The sequence below is a fragment of the Bathycoccus prasinos genome (assembly GCF_002220235.1).
Source record: "Bathycoccus prasinos genomic : Chromosome_6".
NCBI lineage: Eukaryota > Viridiplantae > Chlorophyta > Mamiellophyceae > Mamiellales > Bathycoccaceae > Bathycoccus > Bathycoccus prasinos.
Genome location: NC_024003.1, coordinates 363,757 through 374,527, shown reverse-complemented (window position 1 = coordinate 374,527; position 10,771 = coordinate 363,757). Strand labels below are relative to the sequence as shown.

At 48.2% G+C, this 10,771-nt stretch overlaps 7 protein-coding genes across 7 annotated transcripts; 4 read left to right on the top strand and 3 right to left on the bottom strand.

Annotated features, from left to right (window-relative positions):
* Positions 1 to 6: 6 nt before the first annotated feature.
* On the top strand, positions 7 to 1,335 carry Bathy06g02120 (predicted protein; the record flags this gene model as incomplete). Its single annotated transcript, XM_007512714.1, has 1 exon — positions 7 to 1,335. The coding sequence occupies one exon, from the start codon at positions 7 to 9 to the stop codon at positions 1,333 to 1,335; it is 1,329 nt and encodes a 442-aa protein (XP_007512776.1).
* A 146-nt stretch (positions 1,336 to 1,481) lies between these two features.
* Bathy06g02110 (predicted protein) lies at positions 1,482 to 4,949 on the top strand (the record flags this gene model as incomplete). The annotated part of the gene is made up of 1 exon (XM_007512288.1): positions 1,482 to 4,949. The coding sequence occupies one exon, from the start codon at positions 1,482 to 1,484 to the stop codon at positions 4,947 to 4,949; it is 3,468 nt and encodes a 1,155-aa protein (XP_007512350.1).
* Positions 4,950 to 5,095: 146 nt separating this feature from the next.
* Positions 5,096 to 5,386, bottom strand: Bathy06g02100 (predicted protein; the record flags this gene model as incomplete). The annotated part of the gene is made up of 1 exon (XM_007512313.1): positions 5,096 to 5,386. One exon carries the CDS (start codon positions 5,384 to 5,386, stop codon positions 5,096 to 5,098), a length of 291 nt encoding a protein of 96 aa, XP_007512375.1.
* A 359-nt stretch (positions 5,387 to 5,745) lies between these two features.
* Bathy06g02090 (predicted protein) lies at positions 5,746 to 7,503 on the top strand (the record flags this gene model as incomplete). The annotated part of the gene is made up of 1 exon (XM_007512661.1): positions 5,746 to 7,503. One exon carries the CDS (start codon positions 5,746 to 5,748, stop codon positions 7,501 to 7,503), a length of 1,758 nt encoding a protein of 585 aa, XP_007512723.1.
* A 74-nt stretch (positions 7,504 to 7,577) lies between these two features.
* Positions 7,578 to 8,168, bottom strand: Bathy06g02080 (predicted protein; the record flags this gene model as incomplete). Its single annotated transcript, XM_007512416.1, has 2 exons — positions 7,578 to 8,007; positions 8,065 to 8,168. 2 exons carry the CDS (start codon positions 8,166 to 8,168, stop codon positions 7,578 to 7,580), a joined length of 534 nt encoding a protein of 177 aa, XP_007512478.1.
* Positions 8,169 to 8,297: 129 nt separating this feature from the next.
* On the top strand, positions 8,298 to 9,635 carry Bathy06g02070 (beta-lactamase-like protein 2; the record flags this gene model as incomplete). The annotated part of the gene is made up of 1 exon (XM_007512507.1): positions 8,298 to 9,635. The coding sequence occupies one exon, from the start codon at positions 8,298 to 8,300 to the stop codon at positions 9,633 to 9,635; it is 1,338 nt and encodes a 445-aa protein (XP_007512569.1).
* A 97-nt stretch (positions 9,636 to 9,732) lies between these two features.
* Positions 9,733 to 10,530, bottom strand: Bathy06g02060 (predicted protein; the record flags this gene model as incomplete). The annotated part of the gene is made up of 1 exon (XM_007512668.1): positions 9,733 to 10,530. The coding sequence occupies one exon, from the start codon at positions 10,528 to 10,530 to the stop codon at positions 9,733 to 9,735; it is 798 nt and encodes a 265-aa protein (XP_007512730.1).
* Positions 10,531 to 10,771: the final 241 nt, after the last annotated feature.

The following is a 10,771-nucleotide window of genomic DNA, read 5'->3' as shown; positions in this document are numbered from 1 at the left end:
ACGAGTATGAGAAACAGACTGCAACGCGCGCTGTCCTCCTCCAAGAACGAGAAAAACGACGGGTTCGAGGGTGGTGGTGGTGGTGGTGAGAAAAACGGGGGGACTTTGAGTCGAGAAGGGGGTTTCGAAGATGATGAGGATGAGGATGATTTGCAAAGGGTAAATCAACAAAAATCCTTAACAGGAGGGTCGCCGAAACGGAATCGAGGACCGAAGAAAATGGTAAGGAAAACCATCGAGAAGACGAAATCGGTGGCGAGGAAACGAATCACGGGAGATCCAAACTATCGGATACGAGATTTTCTGAAAGTTCCAAAGACGATCAAGACGGTGGATAAAGTCGCGTTCTTCTCGGGCGTGTTCGGGTTGTTAACCACGGAAGCGGTGGCGGTGAAGTATCCGGAAAAGTTTTGGGTGTTTTATTGCTACGCGATGCCGATCTTACTGTTAACGAGGATGGTGTATTACGTGCAACTCAAGTGGCAATACTTTATGATGGATTTTTGCTACTTTTCGCACGCGGCAACGATGTATTTTCATTTGTACGATTACGGGAACGTGAAATTGTACCGAACTATTTTTACGTTTTCGAATGGACCGATATTGATTGCGATTCCGATTTGGAGAAATTCGCTCGTGTTTCACTCGTGGGATAAAGTCCAATCGGTTTTTCTTCATTTATGGCCGGCGGTATTGACGTGGTGTGGACGATGGTACGGCCATGGCGACGACGAGAAAAGATTGGACGTCGCCGAGTTGACCTTGGACGCGTATAAACACTACACGAAGGAGTTTTGGATTTACCCGATGACGTTATACATCGTCTGGCAGGTAGCGTATCTCATTAAAACGGAAATCATGGACGCGAAGAAATTCCGAGATGATCCGGAACTCGTCACCTCTTTGCGTTGGATTTCCATGCACACGAAAAATCGAAAGAACGCGTGGACGTTGAAACAATTCCGCAAAATCGGTTTCTTTGGTCCAGACGAAGAGTACTCCCCGGACAGCATAAAAACCAAATTTGTGTTCGTCTTCATGCAATTCATCTACACCACGATAACCTTCGTCGTCGGCACGGCGTGTTACGTCAACTTTTACGTGCACACGTTCATCATTTTACTCTGTTTCAGCTTTTGCGTTTGGAACGGCGCGACGTATTACATCGAGATTTTCAGCAGTCGATACCAACAGTACATCTCCGTCGCCGAGGAAAGGGAAAGAATAACACGAATGAGCTCCGAAGACTTAGCCTTAGGAGGAGACGAAGGAGAACAGCAGCAGCAGCAAAGGCCTTTAGATGATTTAGATCGCATATTGAAGCATCCCAGGTGATGATGCGAAGCGTGTACTACTAGTTTTGTGTGATTGTTGAGAGACTTGTACCAAGAGAATTTCTTCATTTTAGATATACACATGACACGATTTATCATCACGAAACGCTTCGCCTTTTTCTAAGAGCACAAAACGGGGACAAGGAAATGGTCGACGACGACGCTTTCCTTGGAGCTTTGTTCGCGTCTCTCACGATTTTGCACGCTTCGGGGGAAGAGATGTCTGCATTGGAAACACTTTCGGTGACCAATCGACGCTTTTTTATGACGAGGAAAGCGCCATCGAACGAGACCTCAAAAGCCGCAAAAGAAGAAGAAGACAAAGAAGAAGACAAACGACAACAACCGAAACCGTTCGATAAAGTTTCCGATGCCGCGATTCGGATGTTTTATGCGTTGAAGGAGATGCAAGAAGAAGATGATGAAGAGAAAAAAAGTTGTCTCGTCAAATTAACATCGAACATGGGCACCGAGCGAACGTTCGCGACGCCGAGTTGTTTTGCTCAATGTTTACTGGAATTCATGAATAATGAAACGCAGAAAGGACTGTACGTGCACGCTAAAGTGAACGAGTCTACCGGCTCGATTTGGTTTTGTTCGGTGGAGTATTACGAAACGTGTAAACATGACGGGTGGTGGCGGTGTCACGAGTGCGGCGCGTTTGCGAGCGACGAGAGAGCTTTGTGGTGGCATCAGAAAACGAAACACGATTTGACGCACAGTGACGCGATGAAGGAAGTAGAGGCGGAGAGGAACGCGTTGAGCGTGATTTTGAACGGTAGTTTAGTTAGGATAGCACCGGGTGTTGGTGGTGATTGTAGCAGTAGCGGCGGTAAACTTCAACAAAAGAAGAGGAAAGATCCCGACGATTTGCAGAAAGCGATACGAGCGGCGAAGGGTGGAGATTTAGGTGAAGAGTTTGAGAAATGTATCATAGAGAAAAAGATTGTGCGATTACCGTTTCAGTCGCTGGAGTATTCAAGAAGAGGTGATATAGACGCGCTGCGAAAGTGTACGGAGGATGTGAAGAACTGCTTGGACTCAAACGGCGCCTCGTGTTTGCACTGGGCGTGCGGTTCGGATAGTTTGCAGGTTGTTCAATATCTCATCGAAGAGCTCAATTTCGACCCGAATCAGCCGCAAAAAGGCAAGCGGAGTTACGAAGGACGAACGCCTTTGCATTGGGCCGCGAGGAATGGTAACATACGCGTGTGCAAATATCTGCTCGAAACGTGTAAAGTTGACGTAAATTGCAAAACAAACGACGGAACGTCGGCGTTTGCGTGGGCAACTTGGAAAGGTGAGATAGATGTCATGAAACTACTGATTAGGTTTGGTGCAAACGCGAGAGAATCGGCGAATCAGTTTGGGTGTAACGCGGCCATGTGGGCGTGTCAAAGCGACGGTGATAACGTGGACGTGTGTGAATATTTACGTTCGTTGAATGTGACTTTTCGATTGGTTAACGCCAATGGGCATTCGGCGTTGCACAAAGCGGCGCAGCGAGGGAACGAGAGAGTTGTAGATTGGATTATTGAGAACTCAAGAAGGCTTGGACTTTCCTATTCCTTACATTGCAGAAAGGATCTAGAAGGCTTTCGACCGTCGGATTTAGCAAAGATGGAAGACAAAGAGTTTTTGTGCACGAAAATTGAACGATTTCAACGGCGGTTGCAATTCGAGGAAGAAGAAGAAGAAGAAGAAGAAGAAGAGCGCGTAGAACACGAAAAAAGAAACGAAAAAGATGATGATGCTATTAAACGCCATCGAGTTCGATATCCTCCTACATCCTTCTACGCCGCGGTATCGACCGGGCGCTTGGATTTATTTCGCAATATTATTGACGTAGACCCGTACTACGCATCGCAAGACAACGGGGCAGGCTCGCCGCTGCACTTTGCCGCTTCTTACGGAGAGCCAGACATGATTTCAGAATTACTCGAATACGGTGGTTTGGTCAATCAAAGAGATCTATTCGGAATGACACCGTTGCATCGAGCGGCGACGTTGATGCAAAAATACGTCGTCGGTGCCGCGATACAGGAGGAATACGATGATTTGGTGAAAAAATTAGCCGAGATTAAAGAGTTTCGACGGAGTGCTGATGAGGAGAGGAACGAGAATAAGAGCGAACTGAAACGACTAAACAAAGCGGCGTGGAAACGTGACTCGCAGCGCGCAAAGGATATCGAAACGATGTTCGAGAAACCATCGCAGCTTTTGGGCACCAAAAACGCTTTGCAAACGTATCGCACTTTGCTCGCGCTCGGCGCCGACCCAAGCTCGAGAGATGATATTTTGAAACTGACGCCTCGCGAGTTGGCAAAAAGAGACATCAATACGAATTTTGCGAGTGAGATTACGGATGCGGAAGTCAACCGTCGAATTGAAGCGCTCATTAATCAGTTGGAACACGAAACGAAGGAAGCGCCGACGAGCAGTAAAACTGGTGGCTATGGCAACACTAACAGGGGGGCGTTCAAAAATTGGCACGCGCTGAGAAAACGCACGAAAAGAGTAGCAGCACAAAACGCAGAAGATATTCGTGATAGTTTTTGGCACGCGTATTACGCCGAACGCAATCGCGCGATTGAAGTGAGGTGCTTGAATGACCATAAATCGTTCTCCGTTGGGAAAGAGATCCCCGTCGCTCGCTACGATGTGGAGGAAGAGGATCGTGTGATCGAAGAATCGGAGGCGGTATCAGCGCTTCGAAGTTTTGATGATACCGAGGCAGTGCGAAAAGAAGCAATAGATGGCGTCCCGGGCGCGTTTCTTCTACGAAACGTCTTCACAAAATCGAATGCACAGATTCTCGCGAAATATGTTAATCAAATCCAACCGAACAAGTACAATCAAACAAACGCGAGGAGAGAATCCATGGCGGAGAAAATCATGCGCACCAACTTGGAAATATTGAACAGCGCCGATGAATATTTCACGGCGAACGAAGAATCCGTAAAATCTGTTTTGAAAGGTTTCAAAATTCTCGCCGTGGACCCGATAATAGCGCTTTCCTCGACGGATACGTTTTATGGCGAATCTCGACTTCCCGTGGAGCCGGTTTCGTGGTTGCCGATGAACAACGAAAACAACAAAAACACTGCCGTTCTCGAAGCTATGGCTAAAAGGATACGCGAATATTTACCGCTTCGATCAGGTATGGATGGGAAAAGCGGCAGATACCTCGTCGACGACGATAATCTCCTCCTCGACGAACGCTTGCGATGCTACCGATACAGCGAAAAGACGTGTTCCATCCCGCACTACGACAAGTCCACCACCGCGAAAGAAAAAGAGATGTGCAGCGCGTACTCGCTCATAGTCTACTTAAACGGTACCGCGCACCTCGGCGGCGAAACCGGATTCTTCCTCGACTCTCAACCGAACTCTCGCAAATCCAACTCTGGTCTCACCAAAAACTGCGGCGACGGCAACTTCCCTCTCGTCGAATACGTCGCGAGCGTAAAAGGCGAAACCGGCGATATCCTACTCTTCCCGCACGGGAACAAAGAAGTCGACAAGGATTACGAGCACTTGCTCCACGACGGTCGCGAAGTCTTGGCGGGAGAGAGTAAGTTTCTCATTCGAACGGACGTTATGTATTACCGCTGAAGAAGCGGCTTTGAGTATGTAATAAAAAGAGTTGAACTTTATCGTCAAAGCAAAAGAGAAGAGAGATTTTGGATAAAGTGGAACTACTATTGCATGTCAAACACTACGAATCTACTACGACGACTACCTACTACGGATATATATTCTCACGGCTGCTGTTGCTGCTGCTGATTCGCCCCGAGCAATTGCCCGACAATCCCCACGCTTTGCCAATACTTCGAGCTGCACCTGTCCACGCACGCGGTTTCCCCGACGTTCAAATCGCCGTCTTTAAACCTCTTATCGATGCACTTCTCGTAACACGAGTGCACCAATTTGTTGAATAAATCCACTCGGTATTCCATCTCTTGGTTCGCCATCGCGAACGCTTGTTCGCGCTGTTCCGGGGTCATTGTTTGCATGTTGTTTTGTCCTCCTCCTCCTCCTTGGTCGGTCATTTTTGTTGCGTCGTCGCGTGTTGCCCCTTTTGCGCGCGTTTAAAGTGTGAAGAGATGTGTGTGTGAGAGAGTGTGTGAGAGAAGCCGCCACCTCTAAACCCTACACCCTAAACAATTTTCTTCCCCTTTTCTTTTCTTTCCAAAGAGCGTCGTCATCATAAAAGTGCGCTGACGACGACGACGACGAAGAAGAAGAAGACGAGAGAGAGATGATCTTCGCCTCCTCTTCACGTTCTTTTTCGTTTTGCCTCTTTTCCTCTTCTTCTGCTTCGTGTGGTGCTGATGAGAGACGAAGAAGAAACATTAAAAACGAATTATGTCGTCCTTGTTTTAACAAGACTAATGTCGAATCATCGTCGATGCGGAGGACGAGAGCGAAGGCGACGAGAGACGAAAACGAGGAGGATTTCGAGGACGTGCCGTCATCTTTCTCGTTTATGGTTTCGAGCGGTGATAATAATAACAATAATAACAACAACAACAACAGACGAATGAATAGGAAAGAACGAAGGAGATTGTTGGGAGAGAGAAAGAAACAGACGAGCGAGAACGAGGAGGAGGAGGACGACAAAGACGACGAAAGCAACAAAGTGAAAGAGAGGATGATTGAGATGACGTGGAGCAGTAGTGAAGAGAATAATAGTAAACTCGAACCGAGAGGAGCAGCGGCGGAAAAAACGATGTTGTCGAGAAGCGACGACGCGACGGCGGAACCGGAAGTTGTTTTAGTAACCACGGATGACATGCAACAAGAAGGATGGGCGTTCACCTTTCCGAAATCCGTAAACGAGTTATCGGACACGTACCAGTCCGCGCCGGCGAGGTATAAGTTGATGGTCTGTTGCGCGTGTGCGTTTGTAGTGTGTAACATGGACAAAATTAACATGTCGGTGGCGGTGATTCCTATGAGTCGGGAGTTTTCGTGGGACACCGCGCAGTCGGGGATTTTGCAATCGTCGTTTTTTTACGGCTTTGCGCTGTCGCAAATTCCAGGCGGGTTTTTAAACACGAAGTTTGGCGGGGCGAGAGTTCTGCCGTTAGGTTTGACGTTTATTTCGTTGGCGACGTTAGCGATTCCTTTAGCCGGGGATAATTTACCCGCGTTGTTTTTCGCGAGAGCTTTAGTTGGTTTGGGTGAAGGCGTCGTGCCATCGGCGGTGACGGATATCATCGCCAGAGCTATGCCGGTTGGTGAGCGGTCGCGAGCGGTGGCGTTTACCTTTAGCGGGTTTAACGTCGGGTCGATTTTAGGTTTGTCCGTGGCGCCGTTTATTATGGAAAAGACGGGGTGGAGGGGTATGTTTGATATTTTCGGTAGTTTTGGCGCTTTGTGGATCGTGTTAGCGTTAGGTTTGTTTGCCGCAGGTGGGGTCACAACGAAAGCGATAGACGAAGGGAAGACACCGGTGACGAACTTGTTCGGGAGCAGACAAGAGGCAGACCAAGAACCAGGAAAGCCGAAGGAAGAGATTACGTTTGAGAACGTGCCGTGGGGGCAATTCGCGAACTCAGACCCAATCAAAGCTTTGGCGTTTGTTCATTTCGTCGGTAACTGGGGTACATACGTCGTCTTGGCGTGGTTACCAACGTATTTCACGCAAGAAGTTGGTTTATCGTTAACGAACGCGTCTTTGTTGACTTTATTGCCGCCCATAGCGAACATCGCGGTTGGAACGTTAGCCGGACCTACCGCAGATGGACTCATCCAAAGAGGTACGGATTTGACGATAGTACGTAAAGGATGTCAATCCGTCGCGTTTGCCGCACCGGCGTTCGCGATGTTATTGTCGACGTATTTTGAAGATCCAGTGGCGACGGTTATTTTATTGACCATAGGCATTTCGTTCCAATCGTTTAGTTACGCCGGTTTGTATTCCAATCACCAAGATTTGAGTCCAAAATACGCGTCGATTTTGTTAGGTATCACGAATACGTGTGGGGCGTTACCGGGCGTCATTGGCGTTCCATTGACTGGATATTTAATTAAAGAAACGCAAGAATGGGAACTGTCCATGTTTGGACCGGCGATTATTCTTTACTCGTTGGGTATCGCCGCGTACTGGAAATGGGGCAGCGGTGAACGTCTCGTGTTCGAAACCAAAGTCAACGTAGAATGAAAATAGCATGTTTTGTAATATTATTATCATTAGGAAGCTAGCCGCAATAGCAGCACAGTTACGTAATTTCTTTCCTAGTTCCAATACGGATCGGAAGCAGAAGGTTTCCCGGATTCTAATATCGCCGTTTCGATTGCAATCAAACATTTACATCCGGGCGGAACGCCAAAATCCAATAACGTCGTGTCTTCGGGTATAATCTCGCACGAGTACAATAGCGTCAACTCTCGCCAATCTTCAACAGTCCTCCTTCGACCAGTTGACATCGGTTCGCCTTTGCCGCATCCTTTCTCCCAGAGTCTCTTTTTGATATCTTGGCATTTTTCTGTCACGTCCGCTAAGATGCGATATCGACACCCGTCGAAGAAAAACGCCAAATGTGCATAATCCGTCCTCGGTTGCACGCACGGAATGCCTTCGAAGACGAAATCTCCCTCGTTCGCCGTCGCGATCTCCTCGAACACTCTCGCTTCGTCTTCTGGTAATATCTCGCAATACTTTTCGCTTTTAAAAAATAATCAGATCCAACTCACAACAAAGAATAAAAATGGAACGACGTACCAGTCCCACGCGCCTTTTCCTCTCGCCGCCTCTTGCTGCGCTCGCGTCTTCGCCGCGTCGTTCGCGGCGTCGTAGCCGGATTTACCTCCTCCAGCCGCGGTCATTTTTATTACGAGTAGAGTTTTGTTTGACCTCTGATCTGAGAGAAAAAAATAAAACGAAAAAAGAAGCGTTTTCGTCGTTATTAAAAATGCGTTAAAACGACGCGAAGAAGATACGAGCGCGCGCTAAACATGACACCACGCGACAGAGAAATATCTCCTCTCGCGCCGCAGTCTCACTCCTCTGGTTTTATTCGAGAAGAAGCTAAAGAAGAAGACGCGTCGTCGTCGTCGTCTAAATCGTCGATGAAATCGACGCTCATTCATCTCGGCCTGAACAGATATTTCTTCTTCGAAACCGTTGCAAACGCATTCATCACGCTCTTCACGTCCTCGAAGCAACCGCGCGGAGTACCAACCTTACCGCGGATATCGAAACTCTCCAAAAACGTCGTTCGAATTCTCGGCGGGAATCCGTCGCCGCTGACCTTGCAAGGCACGAACACGTATTTAGTCGGCAGTGGGGAAATTCGATGGCTGATCGATGCGGGAGATGGGAGGAAAAGGTGCCAGTACGGAAACGCGTTGCGCCTGGCGATGCGGGAACATAAAGTGAAACGGTTGCACGGAATTTTGCTCACGCATTGGCATCCAGATCACGCGTTTGGGGTGGACGTCGTGAGGAAGGCGTGCGGAGATGCAAGGCTTCAGGCGTTTAAGATGGTGAGGAAAGAGAAGGGCGAGATGGCGGTGGCGAGGAGGACGGAAGAGGAGGACGAGAACGAGGACGGCCAAGGGAAGGAGAAACGGAGGCATTATGTGGACATACGAGATGGGGACGTGTTTAAATGCGTTGGGGCAACGTTGGTAGCGATGCACACGCCCGGACACGCGGAGGATCACGTGTGTTTTCGGCTGTTAGGGGACGAGGAGGACGGCGGCGACGCCGTGTTCGCCGGAGATTGTTTGATGAATGGGAGCACGGCAGAGTTTGAGGATTTGAGCGCGTATTCGATGAGTTTGGGGAGGTTGTTAGAAGCGTTCACGAGGTCAAACGAGAAGTTGAGCAGTATGAAAAGTAATAATAAGAGTGGTAGTAACGGCGAAAGGGAGGATACGACGACGACGACGACAATACAACGAGCGAGATGTTATCCTTCGCACGGCGACGTGATTTCTGACGGCGAGCGGTTAACCCAGGCGTACTTGAAACACCGAATATCGAGAGAGAAACAGTTTTTGAGAGAGTTGACAAAGTTTGGTCAGAGAGGTGCGACGCTTTGGGAACTCACGCGGAGAGTGTACGGAGATATTGTCGGCATCGTCGTATTGTTGATGAGCTGTTTGAAAATCACAAAACAGCACTTGGAAAAAATGTCCAAAGATGGGACGGTATCGGTGAAGAGGAAGGAAAGTGGGAACGTGTTTACGACTGCTCTTTCGTATTTGCTGGCAATATTATCCTTCGGTTTCTTTGGCGCGTCGACGAAAACGAGGTACGTGGCTGTCATTAGTAACAAACACGATTGAAGATATCCGGGTAGTACAAATTATTTATTATTATCAGATAACATCGCCTCGCGCGAAAGAACTAAACTAAACTACTACTAAATACACTATTCAAAAACTACAGAATCTCGTACGTCTCTTTCAACGCGAATGGGTCAATCTTCAAGCCGTCAGCGTTCTCGTACACCGTCCTATTCGACTCGCTATCGTAAATCGTGCGTTCCCAGCATCCTCTCGGCAACGCCCGAAACATCGCGTCCTTCCCGCCTTCCAGAAACAATTGTCCGTCTCTTTTCGTCCACATCAAACTCGTTTTCGGTCGAACGTAAAACTTTCTATTCGCCTCGCACACCCACTCTTCGTCGCACTCGATCGCTTTGCACGCTTTCTGCCACTTCCAGCCGTGATCTTCTAACGGCCCGCACATGGCGTGCGCCAACTCGTGCCTTAAAACGCCGATGAAGGTTGAAAAATCGTCGTCTAATAGCGCGTATTTAGATACGTAAATCTCACCTCTCGCTGGACCCATCTCGTCTTCTTCGTTTAAATACGTTTTGCCCACGTAGCTTTTCTTTTCGTGCCATCCTAGAAACCATCGGTCCTCGTCTAATCCTACTCTCGCGCGTTCGTACCTAAATATCTCTAAAGCAACTCTCCATCTGTTGCTTAAAAAAGAAACCGCGCTAGAGGCGTCTGTTGCGCTCCAATCGCTCTGGAATCTTAACATGATGCTCTCGTCGATGGCTTTTATCGCGCCAGAACCTCCTCCTGACCACAAGACGTCTCGTTCCAGCAGTCGATGATTAGTATTCGAGCGGACTTTTACGTCTCGGTGGGAACGAAAAGTCGTTTGTGGGTTGGGTGTTCGAGACTGAGCGAAAGGAAAACGACAGCTCACGCAAAACGAGAATGACATCAGGAGATGACTGCGATGATGCACCCCGTGCTCTCACGTTTTCTCTCTCTCGTTTTCTCTCTCTGTCTGTGTGTGTGTGTGTGTGTGTGTGTGTGTGTGTGTGTGTGTGTGTTGCTGGTGCTTTGTTGTAAGTGAACCAAAACAAAATTTGTGTGGTTATTTTCTCGCACTGACAAAAGACGCTCTCTCTAAATAAGAAACTAACGACGAACGAATTCCTCTTCTATATGTATTTGAGCAG